General features: G+C 37.3%; 1 protein-coding gene across 2 annotated transcripts; it reads left to right on the top strand.

The window, feature by feature from the left end:
• The first annotated feature begins 1,106 nt into the window (after positions 1-1,106).
• On the top strand, positions 1,107-3,230 carry LOC140865840 (heat shock cognate 70 kDa protein-like). Of its 2 annotated transcripts, XM_073270641.1 has the most exons (3): positions 1,107-1,320; positions 1,387-2,804; positions 2,893-3,209. In XM_073270641.1, the coding sequence occupies exons 1-3, from the start codon at positions 1,107-1,109 to the stop codon at positions 2,971-2,973; spliced, it is 1,713 nt and encodes a 570-aa protein (XP_073126742.1). In that variant the 3' UTR covers positions 2,974-3,209. The 2 variants fall into 2 exon arrangements, with proteins under 2 accessions (XP_073126742.1, XP_073126741.1); XM_073270640.1 differs by having other exon boundaries at positions 1,387-3,230.
• Positions 3,231-15,463: the final 12,233 nt, after the last annotated feature.

A 15,463-nucleotide genomic window follows, 5' to 3' on the forward strand; every position in this document is an offset into this window, starting at 1 on the left:
TTCGGTATACCAAATTTTTGGTATGGTACCGGTATGAAGAAATTCATATCGGTACGGTATACCGTACCGTATCCAGCCCTACCCTAAAGTGATGTGTTGTCAATAGTGGTGAAATATGTGGAGAAACCGAGTGAGACTTAAAAAAAACTAAATAAATAAATCAATTGGAGTAAGACCTGTATGAACGACTCAAATAAACGAAGTAAGAAGACCTATGGAAAAAAATACAGTATCAAATAGATTAATCAACATCAAACGATTTAATTATAAAAAAGAAACATGAAAATCAAATATGATGAAAGGATTGCTGAATTTAATCGAACAAAAAAGCGGAAAGTTTTTTTTTTAAAATGAAAAAAATAATGAATAATTCAAAAATCAAACAAGGAAAAGATTAGCTAATATTTTAGTGTCAAAGAAGATCATTGGCTAATATTACCTCTATAAGTGACAGCCGGCCGGAGTTTGTTGTCTATCAACTTGTCGTATGCAAATTCCGCGTTCGTCGAGCGAATTGTCTAGGCAAGTGTAAAATATACACAATTATTGAAATATTTTCAAAAATAATAAGTTGACTAGTTTAGTCCAACAAGTAGTCAAAAAACAGACTTGGACTATTTACAAGATCTAAAACTAAAACTGGCAAATTTAAAATACTATTTTAAAGGCATCATCAATAATGTATGCATCCATTATTATTTAAACTCAACTTGGAATCCTTATCAACATACACAAACATGAAATTAAAACACAAAACAAAACAGAAGTACTAGGTACTATTTTTTGGTCTCTTTCGCCATGAAAACTTTTAAAATAATAATTAATTTCGAAATTTTGAAGATGGTCGCTTAATTAACAAATAATTTTCCCCCATCATGAATTGAACACAATAAAATTTATGTTCCATGAAAAATATGGAAAAAAAAAAGAACATAGATTTTACCGATATGATTGACAATCACACACACACCAAGAAATTTCCAATAACTATTTATTTGCAAAGCTTTTGCTCCGAAGTTTCTCTTCATTATACTAATAGTATTCTCACCATACACTGCATAATCTACCACCTATAAAGCTTTTCAATGCACTGAAGAAGATCAACCATGGCCCGAAGAAGCCAAGGACCCGCCATTGGAATCGATTTGGGCACAACTTATTCATGTGTAGCCGTGTGGCGCCATGATCGTGCAGAGATCATACCTAACGATCAGGGCAACCGCACAACGCCTTCCTACGTAGCATTCAGTGAAACCGAACGCCTCATTGGCGGTTCCGCCAAGAATCTTGTTGCCATGAACCCAACCAACACCATTTTTGGTGAGACAATGTTATTTTATTCTCACTCCTTGATCAATATGATTATTTAGTATTGGTTTTTTGCAGATGCTAAGAGATTGATTGGTCGGAGATTTAGCGACCCTTTGGTACAGAGTGATAAGGAACTCTGGCCTTTCAAAGTCATTGCTGGCCCTGATGATAAACCCATGATTGTGGTTAACTACAAAGGCGAGGAGAAAAAGTTTGTAGCCGAAGAGATTTCTTCGATGGTCCTCACCAAGATGAAAGAAACCGCAGAAGCTTTTCTTGGATTAACAGTGAAAAACGTGGTTATTACGGTGCCTGCCTACTTTAATGACTCCCAGAGGCAGGCGACTAAGGATGCTGGAACCATTTCCGGGCTTAACGTCTTGCGTATCATTGTCGAACCAACTGCTGCAGCCATTGCATATGGTCTCGACAAAAAGTTTAGCTCCTCTAACGAAAAGAAAAATGTGCTTATTTTCGATCTCGGGGGTGGCACCTTTGATGTGTCCCTTCTCACTATGGAGAATAGTGTGTTTAAGGTTAAGGCTATTGCTGGTGACACCCACCTCGGAGGAGAGGATTTCGACAATAGGATAGTTAATCATTGTGCTCAAGAGTTCAAGAGAAGACATAAAAGGGATATCAGAATGGACCCCCGAGCATTGAGGAGACTTAGGACATCTTGTGAGAGGGCAAAGAAGAATCTGTCTTCCGCAAGTGAAACGACGATAGGAATCGATTGCTTGTACGATGGAATCGACTTTGACTACAAAATAACTCGTGCGAAATTCGAGGAACTCAACATGGATTTATTTTATAAATGCATCAAACATGTTAAAGATTGTTTGGAAGATGCCCAGATGGAGAAGGAAAGTATGGACGACGTGGTGCTGGTTGGCGGATCTACTAGAATACCAAAGGTTCAACAAATGCTGCAAGATTTCTTTAATGGCAAGGAGTTGTGCAAAAGCATTCATCCTGATGAGGCCATCGCTTCCGGGGCAGCAATCCAAGCCGCAATTTTAACCGGCCAAGGCAATGCAGAGGTTCAAGACATATTGTTATGCGAAGTGACGCCTCTGTCCCTTGGCGTGCACATGGAAGGAGATGTTATGAGTGTGATAATACCAAGAAATACGGCTATTCCTACCAAGAAGGAGAGCAGATTCGTGACATGTTCGGACAACCAAACCTCTGTTGCGATCCAAGTGTTCGAGGGAGAAAGGGCGAGAACAACGGATAACAATCTGTTGGGCAAATTCGAGCTAAGTGGCATTCCACCTGCCCCGAGGGGTGTAGCTAAAATAACGATTTGCTTTGATATCGATGCAAATGGGATATTGAATGTTTCTGCTGAAGATCTAACAGGAGGGAATAAAAACAACATGACAATCATCAACGACAAAGGTAGGCTATCTACGGAAGAGATCGAGAGAATGTTGCGTGAGGCGGAGTTTTTCAAGGCGGAAGATGAGCAACATAGAAGGAAAGCAGAGGTAAAGAATGCTCTGGAAACTTATGTTTATGATATGAAGAGTAAAATGGAAAACGACATGAACTTTTGTTTGAAACTGACATATTCAGACAAGAAGAAGGTTGAAGTTGCCATTGAGCTGGCTACGGACTGGCTGGAAAGCAACCAACTCGCAGGAGAAGACGAGTTAAAGGATAAAAAGAAACAAGTAGAGAGCATCTGCGACCCCATCATTGCCAAGATGTATGAATCCCAAGGCAGCACTGCTCCTAAGATTGATGAAGTTGAATAAGCTAGCTAGGTTTCTGTACGTACGTGTGCTTAGTTTTAATTAATATAAAAACTCAAAATCTGAAATTGCATAATTAATCTGTATCGTAATGATATGTAAGTATCAGCCTTTTTTAAAAAATACAAAAAACAAAAAAAATACAAAAAATCGACCATATATAGCTTCTTTGATCTGATGAAAAGTGATGTTTCTCTGAGTTGGATCAGTCTCATGTTCCCTTGTAGAAAGCTTGACCCCAGTTTGTGGACTAATGAATCTGCTTTGAGTTTGCACCATTCTTCCCAAAAAATAACCACACAAATACACAATTACAAAAAAGGGTAAGTTTTGTACCATGCATTATAAGCAGCATATATGCCACTTTCTCAATGATCATATATATGCTTACTCAAGACAAATTTTGTCACCCCAACATTATAAATATCAGCTAACTCATGATAATCGGAATTTCTAAATCAATTGAAACATAATAACATAAAGAAGATCAAATGTTTGGAGAAGCCAGTCGAAAACGATGAAAATCAAACTTCCGCCGAATGTATCCAACAAAAATTGGAGAACCCAAAACCCTCTGGGCCCAATCTATCGGGCTGGGCCTGATTCTAAATACAACCATTTATTCAAATAATAATAATAATAATTTTGCTCAAAAAATAATAATAATAATAATAACCACAATTATCATTTTTGAATCCCTCGACTCCGGGAGGCGTGTGTTCTAATTGAGTTTCAATTTGTTTTAGAAATATTTCAAAATTTTTTTTATCTATCTACGCAAATTATTTAAATTTTAATTAAGTTCACTCATGATTATCAGATTATTTTTAAAATATTAGGTTGAATAAAGAAATTTTTTTTTAAAAAAATCTTCCCAAGATATATATATTTCAAGATTTTATCGATCATTCAAACTTTTAAATAAATTTCCATACATATATAATAAGTAGCACGTACCTATAAATGGAAAGTATTTATATCACGATCTAATGATCTGTTTTGAACTTCGATTCAAAATGTAATTAGTTAAATAAAAAAAATTACGGAATTGGAAATAATTAAATTAAAATTCAACGAATAATAATAATTTTACGCACCTAAATTGATATCTTCCCGGATTCTCTAGGATCCCATGCAACTCGATCTTCCCCAAATATTTAAATTTTAAATTAGGAAACTTTTATATTTCATTCAGATAATTAAATGGATATTAATTATGGAAACTCTAAAAACTACCAAAATATCCTAGTAGGACTCGAAATTAAAATTCAACGAATAGTAATTAAATGATTTGTTCCCGGATTCTCTAGGATCCCAATTACTCTTCCTCAAATATTTAAATTTTAAATTAGGAAACTTTTATATATCAACTAGTTTTCAGGTAATTAAATAAATATTAATTATGGAAACTCTGAAAAACTAACATATCCTAGTAGGACTCGAAACCGCACTTCTATAAATATAACATTGATCATACCAAAATAAGTTATTATATCTCAACAAATATATTTTTTTTTTTGGCATGAATGGCATTCACCGCTTCTTCTTCCGGAGAAGAGAATCACCGCGGCCAAGCTTCTCTTAATGTTTCCTCCGCCGATACATGTTCGACAACTATCCTACTTTTCGGAGTAGCGATCACGGCCCCGACGGAGACAACAGATAGTCACGATCAATGGACGATCAAGAAAAAGCTGCACAAGAGCGACGTGGACGGGTCGTCGAGGCTTCTGCTAGGAATGAAAGCTGTTGAAAAACATGTGTTGCCTCACGTTGGAGAGTTCGAAAAGAAGATAGGTGTGGATCTTGTGTTCTACGACGTCGATACGAAGACGGAGCACAGGCTTACGCTGAAAACGTGGATAACTAAGAGCTACACACTCATCAATGGTTGGAGGAAAGATTTCGTTAAAAGACGAGGACTCAGAACGAACGACGAAATCGGGCTTCGCTGGGAAGAACAACATGGAAGATTCGAGTTTACCCTACTCAACAAGGCAGAGATCGTTTTCTTTTGAAATTATAATTGTATGTATGCATAGGTATTAATCATCCAATTTATAACGAGGGCGTTTCATTATTAATCTTTCTGATCTATATATGTGTAGTGAATGCATCCACCAAATAATTAGATAAAAGATTACAAACTTCCATATTGGACCAGAACTTTATCAAATCTTTATATAATTTGTTTAAAAGTTGTATAATTCGATGAAACGAATAATGGCAGATCGGGCGATGGTGAGAAACCTCTCAGCTTGTAAGACGAATCGATGGGGTCTGCCACGACTATATGTACAGATAAAATTAGTAACCATGCAAGTTTTGGCTGGGAAATTTAAGAATCTCTACAAGGGATATATGATTATTTGATTTCTACTGATGTACGTTCTTGAATATTTCTACCAACACAACAGGTATTACTGTTTACAGGTCCGAGATATATATCAGGAACTGATCTTAAGTTCTCTGGCTATTCTTTTTTTTTTTTTTTTTAATGAATGAAGAATTCATTAAAAAGGTTATAAATAGAGCATGCACTAGTATAACTACGCCGGGCATTCCCGGGGTATTTACATCCGGAAATAAAACAGAAGCCCCAGTGGCTATTCTTAATTTCATGGGCCATGCTTGAAATTAAAAGAAGAGATGAAGCGGTATTCAATTATATGATACTGCATGCAATGTTTTGAAGTTTGAAGCAATATTCAATTCCAAAAAGAAGAGATGAAGCGGCATTCAGATGACGAAAGTTGAAGATGGTAGCTAGGAGTCATGTACATTGGAAATTAGGACCCTGCTGAAATGATACTTCCCATCACAATCCCACCAACATAGAACTCTCTTTGTGACGTATTACATAATTATTTTCAGGAAGAACATATAGAGAGATATATAGTCGGAAGCGCGTATTACATCGTGCCGGCGGCCAGTGAAGTACTTCTTGTTCTATTGTTGAAATTAATATTATTATGCATCATATCGACCAAATAAGATTTGCCCTTCATAGCCGATCTCGAAAATGAGCCTATGCAAAAGAAAATCAGAATTTGACATTATTTGCAACACAGCGGCATCCATCTGATATCACTGAACAAATTATCAAATAGCTCAAATACAATATTTGGTTCAAGAATGGGAAACTCACAAGTGGTAGGATATGCTGAAAAGAATGAACCAGCAATATATAGTTGCAACAAATAACTGCCAGAAACAAATAATTGTAAGTTGAATTCAACTCTATTCGATCCCTAGATCAAAATTAGTTGTATTACCAATGATAAAACAATGCACCAAATTGAATGTTCTCAATTCAAACAGCAGTTGCGTGTAAAACATATCTGAACAAGTGCATGCACTCATGCTAGCATTAGAATCAATGCATTTATGATTATAGATTTTCTCCGAGGACAAAACTAATCAAATAACACCTTACGTAATTATCTTTGCTAGAGAATCTAAAAATTGCAGTGATATCAGGCACTAAAACTCCCGAGACATTCCATTTTATTTTAGGTGTCTTGAGGGATCGGAAGAGAATTGGAAAAGATCGATGTTTAGAAATGTTTTGGGAAAACAAAATGTATTATTGATTTTTTTTTTTTTTGGAGAATGAAATTTGTACTCTATATAACTTACCATTTCAAAATGGTAGGGTAAAAACATAATAAAATTTTAAACAGTAAAATTTGAGTCATAATATAATAATGGAGATCGAATTTTTTTAGAAAATTATAATGGTGAACCTTTAAGAGATAGTGAAAAGTTTGATTATAAGTAATGACTATATTGGGGAACATATGAGGCGACGAAGCTTTTTTTTTTTTGGGGGTGTAAAACATACAAATTATTTATGGAAAAAATCAAAATGAAAAGGTACCAAAAGAGACCTCTTGATTAGATTAATCCAACTCATATCCATTTTTAATTGAGTAATGCTAGATATATATCTCGATATGTACATCTTGGTTTACACCCTTCCTTATTAATTATAAAACTTTCCTTGATCAACTAGATATTTATTTCTTATCATGGGTATTTTGCAATTAATGAGGAAAATTAGGAAAATTTTAAGTAAGGGTGTAAACCAAAGTGTACACTACAACGTGTACATCTAGCATTTTTTTTTTAAATTTGCTGCTAATGCCTTGGCAATCCCTACAGATTCCTACAAAAAATAAAAAGCATAAATAATTTATTACCCCAAGAAGATTGTGCATTAGAAAACAGGCAAAAGTTTTGGAGAAGAAGATACATAAACATCCATGCACCCAAGGATAATATTCCCAGTACCAAAATCGCCATGCGAGTGATGAGAATTGTTGTAGTGATCCGCATCGTGATTACCTACTAATCAAAAGTTTAAGCATACAATTAATCAATAATAAACTAAATCAGAGTAAATGCGGAGCTTAAAGAAACTAATATTAGAAAAGTATAACTTAGTGATCAACCCTGCAATCCTGCCTTGGTCACCACCTAATATCTTCATCCTCAGAAGAACTACCTGCAATCTGCCACATCGAATAGGGTGTCCAGACAATAGAAAATAAGCGGACGTGAGCATAACACGCTCAGTACGAGAGTATGAGTATACCGTATTATATGTGCATGTATGCAAGTGAACTGGGTACCAAGACACTCAGGTCAAGAAACAAGCTCATAGACCTGGCCCAGGGTATATAGCACGTTGCGCCGTCGCATCAGGAGGTGACTCCTATACCCAGTAGATAATGGTGGTCTAATACTAGTACAAGTGTTCAACCATAATGGTGACCTGACACAAGACTTACATATCCAACCATCCACAACTCATAGGGTGAGCACCCTACTATGGATATCTCAAGGATACTAGATCAATATGCTCATGTATGCAACATGCAGTCATGACATGTTATACAGATAAAGTCATGTAAAACATGCAATCACATAATACATGCATACTCAATCTTGATACCTCGAATAATACTTTCGTATTTTTCTAAGTCAGATCCTAGAAGCTCTCATCTAGGTTCCAAGCCTACCATGCAACACTACAATACAATATAGCCATTCATTATCTAGCATTCCAAAGAACACCTATCATGCTCTAAAAACCTTAATTAAACTATAGCTTAGTCCCTATTTTTTATAAGGAGCCAGAGTTATACCTTCGTCCGTCGTCAGCCCGCTGATGTCGAATACCCCAGAGCTTGGGCACAGCCCTACTACGACTCCTGGACACCTCCTCAGAGCTTCGCCGCTTGGCCGCTACTATGGACATTGTCTGTTATATAAAAACTAGTACCTACTTCAACTCTTAAAATAAGAGTACCCAAAAACTCTTAAAAACGAGCTAACATGGGCCAAGGAGAGGTTTGATTTTGCATCCAAATGAGGCCACCCTCGGCCCTATTTATAGACCTCGATCGGATGATCCGATCCCTGGTTTGGACGGTTCGATCCTTGCATGATATCCATGTCGCATGCATGCGTGTTCGAACGGTCCGATCCCTCTTCGGATCGTCCGATCTCTTACGTTTGATACACTTGTTCAAACCCATTTGACACTTGTCTGGGTACACTTCGGACGTCGAGGCTTCTGCTAGGAATGAAAGCTGTTGAAAAACATGGGTTGCCTCACGTTGGAGATTTCGACAAGAAGATAGGTGCGGATCTTGTGTTCTACGACGTCGATACGAAGACGGAGCACAGGCTTACGCTGAAAACGTGGATAACTAAGAGCTACACTCTCATCAATGGTTGGAGGAAAGATTTCGTTAAAAGACGAGGACTCAGAACGAACGAAGAAATCGGGCTTCGCTGGGAAGAACAACATGGAAGATTCGAGTTTACTCTACTCAACAAGGCAGAGATCGTTTTCTTTTGAAATTAGTTATTAATCGTCGAATTTAGAACCAACGAATTGTTTGTTTAATCTTTCTGATGATCTGTGTAAATATATAACACAACATGCATGGATATGCAGGCGGCTAGCTAGTGAACTTGCTCTATATATATATTGTTGAAATACTATGATAAAAGATTACAAACTTCCATATTGGACCACAACTTTAATTATATATCCATCTTAATATATATATTTTTTTAATTCTTGTCAAGATCGAAAAAGATTAATCCAAGTTCTAAATCACTAAAAAATACCAAGGAGTTAAATTTGTTCCATCGACATGGCGGATCAACTTCTTTGACCAACTTCTCCACCGGCTACGACTCCGTCGAAGAGTCGCAAATCCTCGCACAAAAAAATTTATCGAGAAACTACATGGAAGATAAAATAAAAAATAATAATAAATACATAAATAAAAGAAGAGCACAAGATATTTATTCGAGCTAGCTAGGGAACTGATTCATCTCGTAAATTAAACAAGCAAGCTTATTAGGGGATCAGTTAAGTTTATTTCGTGTTGTTTTATGGAAAAAGCAGTGTGTTTCGGAATATATTTTAGGGATACTTTTTAGTTTATTATTGTTCATGTTATTAACAAAATTATTAGTAGGATTTTTTTTTATTCATGTATGATTTCGTTATTGAGAGTGCGTTTGGAGTGGACTTTGGACCAATTAATTTAATGACGTGTAAATTCGTTATTTTAAATTCACTTCATTTGTTTAATAAATTAATTTAGGTGAATTTTTATTTTCTATAATTTAATTCAATGCAACAATAGTGAACGTGATTAGAATCTAAGTTCGAAACTTTCTCCAAATTAAACGCATCCAATGCAATTAACATGAGAATTCCGGTTAACCTTATTTATATAGTTTATAAGCTACTACTTAATTGAAAGTTTACAATGTATATCGATCGAATAGTAGCAATTGTGAATTTCATCGATCGTCATTCAAAAAACACGAGTATTCATATATCTAAACACATTGTAAATTAATTTTACTCAGTCGATCAATCCACCAATGAGTTAGGCATTTCTCATGTACGTTGACATCCTTGATTTTCGATATTGTGAAGATCACATGAAAGAAATGGTGTATGTAATTTGTTATATAAAATGAACAGTGTTGTACTTAGTGTTGTGACACCACAGACAACATAGTGCAGCGAAAATTTAAAGCGTAAATAAAACACAAGTAATTAATTTTGCAAGAGTATAAAAACTCGTGCCGGTGCCTTAGAGCTAAATATCACTAGTAAACGTAAGATCAGTCTTACAAAGATAATCCTAGTGATTTTATGAAAATTCAGTAAATCCTAAATTTCTCAACAAGTTGAAAAATCAAACTTGCATCCTAAACACAATCATAGTATAAAAGAAATTAGATGCAACTCCCGTAGCATAAATTGAAGAGACAGAAAAGATTTTCGATCAACACAGTTTCCACAGTGTTGTCTCTGATGTCTTCAACACGAACGGAAACACGGGGATATGCAACAACGATGGTTGCAAACCTTGCTTCAGAATCCTCAATTCTTTAACAGAATTCTTCAATGGTTACACTTGCAGTTTGTACGTCTGAAGCTCTCTATTTTCTTGTGCGTGAAACACTTCTTTTATAGATTAGAATCCAAGTCTAGAAGGTTTTCTTAGATAGAGTCCTACAAGAATAAGGAAACAAGTTTTAGTAGGAATAAAACTCTCTCAACTCCAACAAATCAAATCTTGATAATAGTCAGATTACAATATATTGGGATAAAATCCAAATACGTCCTTAAAGTTTCCTAACTTTCCCAAAAATATACTAAGACTTTATTCGTTCCTAATTATGTCCCTTATTTAACAAATAGTTTCCTTAATATGTCCCTCAAACTAAAAATTGCCTATAATACCCTTATTTTAAAAATTATAATTAATATTTCCTCTGGGCTCATAAATATGGTATCAGAGCCTAGGTAATTTTATTCAGACTTTATATTATTCATTAAATCATACTTTTCTTTGTTGAGGAAGAGATTTTCAACAAACCATGGATTCAAACGAGAGTTTGAACCAGAAGGATTTTATTTATATGAAATCCCATAGATAAGTGAATCTATTTAAAATAGATTCTTTACAACAAAACTTAAAGAGACTTAGGTCTTTTATACTCTATGAAGAGATTAAGAAATATGATTTCTAATTCTCAATTTCTAGAGATCACACCAGATTCCTCTAAACTCTCCGGAGATCTTAGAGAAATTCAAAAGACGATATAATATTACAGTAATCAGCTGTATGAAATACCTCGGCAGATTGGAGAAATCCTTAAAAAACAAGAAGAAATTCTTGTAACTCTAAAGGATCTTCAAACTAAAATAAAAAATCTAGAACATACTTCTGGTTCTAGAAAGAAAAATACAGGAGGAAGGTTACCACTCTCGTTTGGCACCGAACCTCTGTTACATCAGAAAGGTAAAACCAAAATGGTTCAAAAACCTTTAACTGATGATGAATTGATGATTAATCTTATAAAGGCAGTATCAGAAAAAAAACACTATCTGATTACTACTTTAGAAAGATTAAATCTCGAGGATCTACAAGATCTTGCGGATTCTTTTTCGAATCTTAAAGTAGTAGATCTAAAAATGAATTCCCCTGAGGGTGAACAACCCATAGGAAATCGCCCGAGATATGTGGTTAAAACAGAAGAACCACATAGTGAGTTCCATGTTGAAGAAAATTTACATCCAGCAGGAACCAGATCAAGAAGGAGTAATATACCAATACATCAAACTCCTTATGGAAAAACTGTTTTAGACCCGATACATCCTTATGGGGTTATGTTAAATCTGGATGTTCTGGACTTCAAAAACAGAGAAGATCTCATAGATGATTGGACATCAGCCATGAGAATAGCAGCAGGAACTTTAGATCTCAATAAAAAAGGATTTATCAAACTTCTGGAAATGATTCTAATGGGATCTGTCAAGATAACTTGGGAAATGTCCATGCCAGAAACCAAGGAATCAATCTTAGCAGGAGAATCACTTAGCGAGATTGGAGGAAGAATGACCATCCTTTTTAAAGCACAATTCATAGGGGTAGACTATTTCAATAATCAAGATACAAAGAAAAAGAGAAGATATACTCAAGCTCTGTATAGCCTCGAGTTACATGATATCTGTTTAGTTGATGAATATATTATGGTATTCACCAAATACAGATGGAATTCGGGAGTTGAAGAAAATGTAGCCATTTGCTATTTTTCGCAAAAATGCCAAGCCCCTGGAGAGAAATGCTGATAAAAGAATACGTTCCAGGAAATCTTGATACATTAGCAAGGCGCGCCTCCTTTTTGAAAGGAAAATTGGCAGAATGGTGCCATATGACAGCATTACAGAAGAACTACAAGAAAATAAGGGGTATTAATAAGCATACTCCTCTATGTTGTAGAGAAAATTATCTCCCTACGGTTATAGGAAATAAATCACAGGGATTTAAAAGGAAAAAATTTAGAAATAATCCCTACAATAAAAGAATGAAAAGTTTTTGGAAACCACCCGGTAATCACTGCCTCATACTCTGCTTCATTGTTGGATTTGGAAGGGTGTAATCTTACTGCCACTTTAGTTTTCTCCTGGGTAGGAGAGATCATAATGATTCCTACTCCGCTTCTCTCCAACCCACTGGCTCTATTTACAAAGATCCTACATACCTCCTCCTGTCCAAAGAAAAATACCTCAGTCAAAAAATCAGACAGGGCTTGTTCTTTAATTGCAGCCCTGGGTTAATACTCCACATCATATTCTCCCAATTATACCGCTCATTTTACCAGACGACCAGAGGTATCGGGGTGAGTCATCACCCGGCCTAAAGGGCTGTGGTTTAGAACTGTGATCGGGTGGGATAGAAAATAAGGCCTGAGCTTTTCGAGCAGTAAGGATAAGAGCTGGAGCCATCTTTTCCACCTCGCTATATCGGGTCTTCGGTCCCTTGAGGGCATGACTCACGTAATAGACCGACCTTTGATCTCCTCCCTCTTCTTTGATCATTACAGTGCTTACGACATACTCAGTGGTGGAGAGATATACCCACAGCCTTTCCCCGGGTTTTGGCTTAACTAAAATTGGCAGACCAAATGCTCCTTTAACTCCTGAAAGCCCGCTCACATTCTTCACTCCACCCGAATTTTTGAGCTTTCCGCAAAACCTGAAAGAAAGGATAACTCCGATGGGCTGACCGGGAAATGAATCTAGACAGGGCAGTGATTCTCCCGGTCAACTATTGCACCTCCTTGATAGATTTGGGCGAAGGCATCTCCCTCAAGATCTTCACCTTTTTTGGATTTACTTCGATCCCTCTCTCGGTTACCACAAACCCCAAGAACTTTCCATTCTTTACCCCAAACACGCACTTGGCTGGATTAAGCTTTACCACGTGCTTCCGTAAGGTGTCAAAAGTCTCCTCTAGATCAGAGATGAAATTATCCCGGGTTCGAGACTTTACCAGGATGTCATCCACGTATACTTCCACATTTCTACCCAACTGATTTTGAAAAACCTTGTCCATCATCACTTGGTACGTGGCCCCTGCATTCTTTAAACCAAAAGTCATAAACACATAACAAAATGTGCCATCAGATGTGATAAAACTGACCTTTTCCTGGTCTTTCTGAGCCAAGGAGATCTGATGATAACCCTGATAAGCATCCATTAAGCAGAGCAATTCAAATCCAGATGTCGAGTCCACCAATTGATTGATCCCGGGGAGAAGGTAACAATATTTGGGACATTCTTTGTTCAAGTTCCGAAAATCAATACACATCCGTCACTTCCCTGTACCTTCGGCACCAACACCACATTTGACAGCCAGGTACGAAATTGCACCTCCCGGATATGACTTGCCTCCGAAATCTCCCGAACTTGCTCAGCGATAACTTTATCTTTTTCAGGCCCAAAATGTCTCTTTTTCTGCTTGATGGTCCGAGAACCTTAGATAATGTTTAATTCATGCTCCGCTACGTGAGCAGGGACCTCGATCAATTCTGCAGGGGACCAAGCAAACACATCGAAATTCCTGACCAACCACATCCTCAGTTGATTAGCCAGGGTAGATTCCAGGTCCCGATCAATCTTAGCAATCTTCCCCAACTGCCTGGGTATTAATTCTACCTCTTTATACTCCTCCTTTACTTTTTCCACCGAGAATACTTCCTCCTTACCCCAGCTTATGCTTTTCATCTTTCCTCAAGCCCTCTTAGTGTCTACGCGGACGGTGTCAGCATAACACCGTTGGGAAGAGGGTTGATCTCCTTGGACTTCCCCTACTTTGTCACCAACAGGGAACTTAATTTTATGATGGTACGCAGAAGCCACAACCATAAAATCATTTAAGGCCGGTCTCCCTAATAATATGTTGTAGGAAGACGGGGCCTCGAATATGGTGAAAAGTGTCATTACAGTTTTTCTCAAACCCTCTGACCCCAAAGTAACAGGCAACCAGATTTCTCCTCGGGGTTGTACGGTATGACCAGCAAACCCGTATAGCGCCGTCTTCACCGGGGTAGTCTCACACCCCTGCAGATCCATTTGCTCAAACGCCTCCTGGAAAATGACATTTACTGAACTCCCGGAGTCTACAAACACTCTTTTTATGTCATAATTTACCACCCAAACCTGAATAATTTGGGCATCATTATGACAAAAACACACTCCCTCCAAATCCTCGGGTCCAAAAGTGATGATCGGACAGGAGTCGGGCTTCTTGGCTTCAACTCCCATGATCTCCTTTTTACTCCAGGATTTCCGGGCACGGTTAGAATCACCATCTGCAGACCCTCCAGCAATCATGTTAATCACCCCCTCGAGGGTCCTTCTCTTTCCTCCTTCTTGGATCGTCGAGGGGTGATCTCTTGAGTTCCTGGAACGCTAGGCTTGGAGGGCTTGGGATCAGTGGGCCCCGGGACCCAAGGAAGACCCCGACACTTTTTTCGACATGTATTGTTTCTTCAAGTATAGGCTTTTTCGACTCCGTCATGAGCTTCGACACTTACTAGTGTCATGGGTGGTTACTCGGTGAACAGAGAAGTACTTTCCTGGCCTCTTCTGGGGTGCTTTCCAATTCTCCTCTTCGAACATGAGCACTCCTCGATCCTGAGTGATCTTTTGAGGCGCATATGACGACAGTCTCCCTAGAGAATCATGCTTCCCCCTCCCGGGCCATTTCTTCCTCCCTTCTCCCTTCTCCCTGTTCTCTTCCCTCCCATCTCATTCTCTTTCCTGTCACTGGGTTTCCTCCATATTGATGTATTTTTCCGACCGAGCTAATTGGTGTTGGAACACGCGTTCTCTGATCACACGGATGTGATACCCGGAGCAGCGGAAGTTTAAAAATTTTATTTTTCGATATGGAACGATTCCATATCGTGGGTATCAAATCCAAACGATTAAAATCTTGCAAGTAAAAATAAAAAATCACAATTAAATATTTTTATCTCTTCAAGCTAAGGCTTGATTA

Source organism: Henckelia pumila, chromosome 4 (genome assembly GCF_033568475.1).
Source record: "Henckelia pumila isolate YLH828 chromosome 4, ASM3356847v2, whole genome shotgun sequence".
NCBI lineage: Eukaryota > Viridiplantae > Streptophyta > Magnoliopsida > Lamiales > Gesneriaceae > Henckelia > Henckelia pumila.

What these genes read in the sequence shown, in the direction of transcription:
- LOC140865840 (XM_073270640.1), top strand. Translation starts at nt 1,107, where the DNA reads ATGGCCCGAAGAAGCCAAGGACCCGCCATTGGAATCGATTTGGGCACA. An exon ending in CCCAACCAACACCATTTTTG is followed by an intron (nt 1,321 to 1,386) that starts GTGAGACAATGT and finishes GGTTTTTTGCAG; the next exon opens with ATGCTAAGAGATTGATTGGT.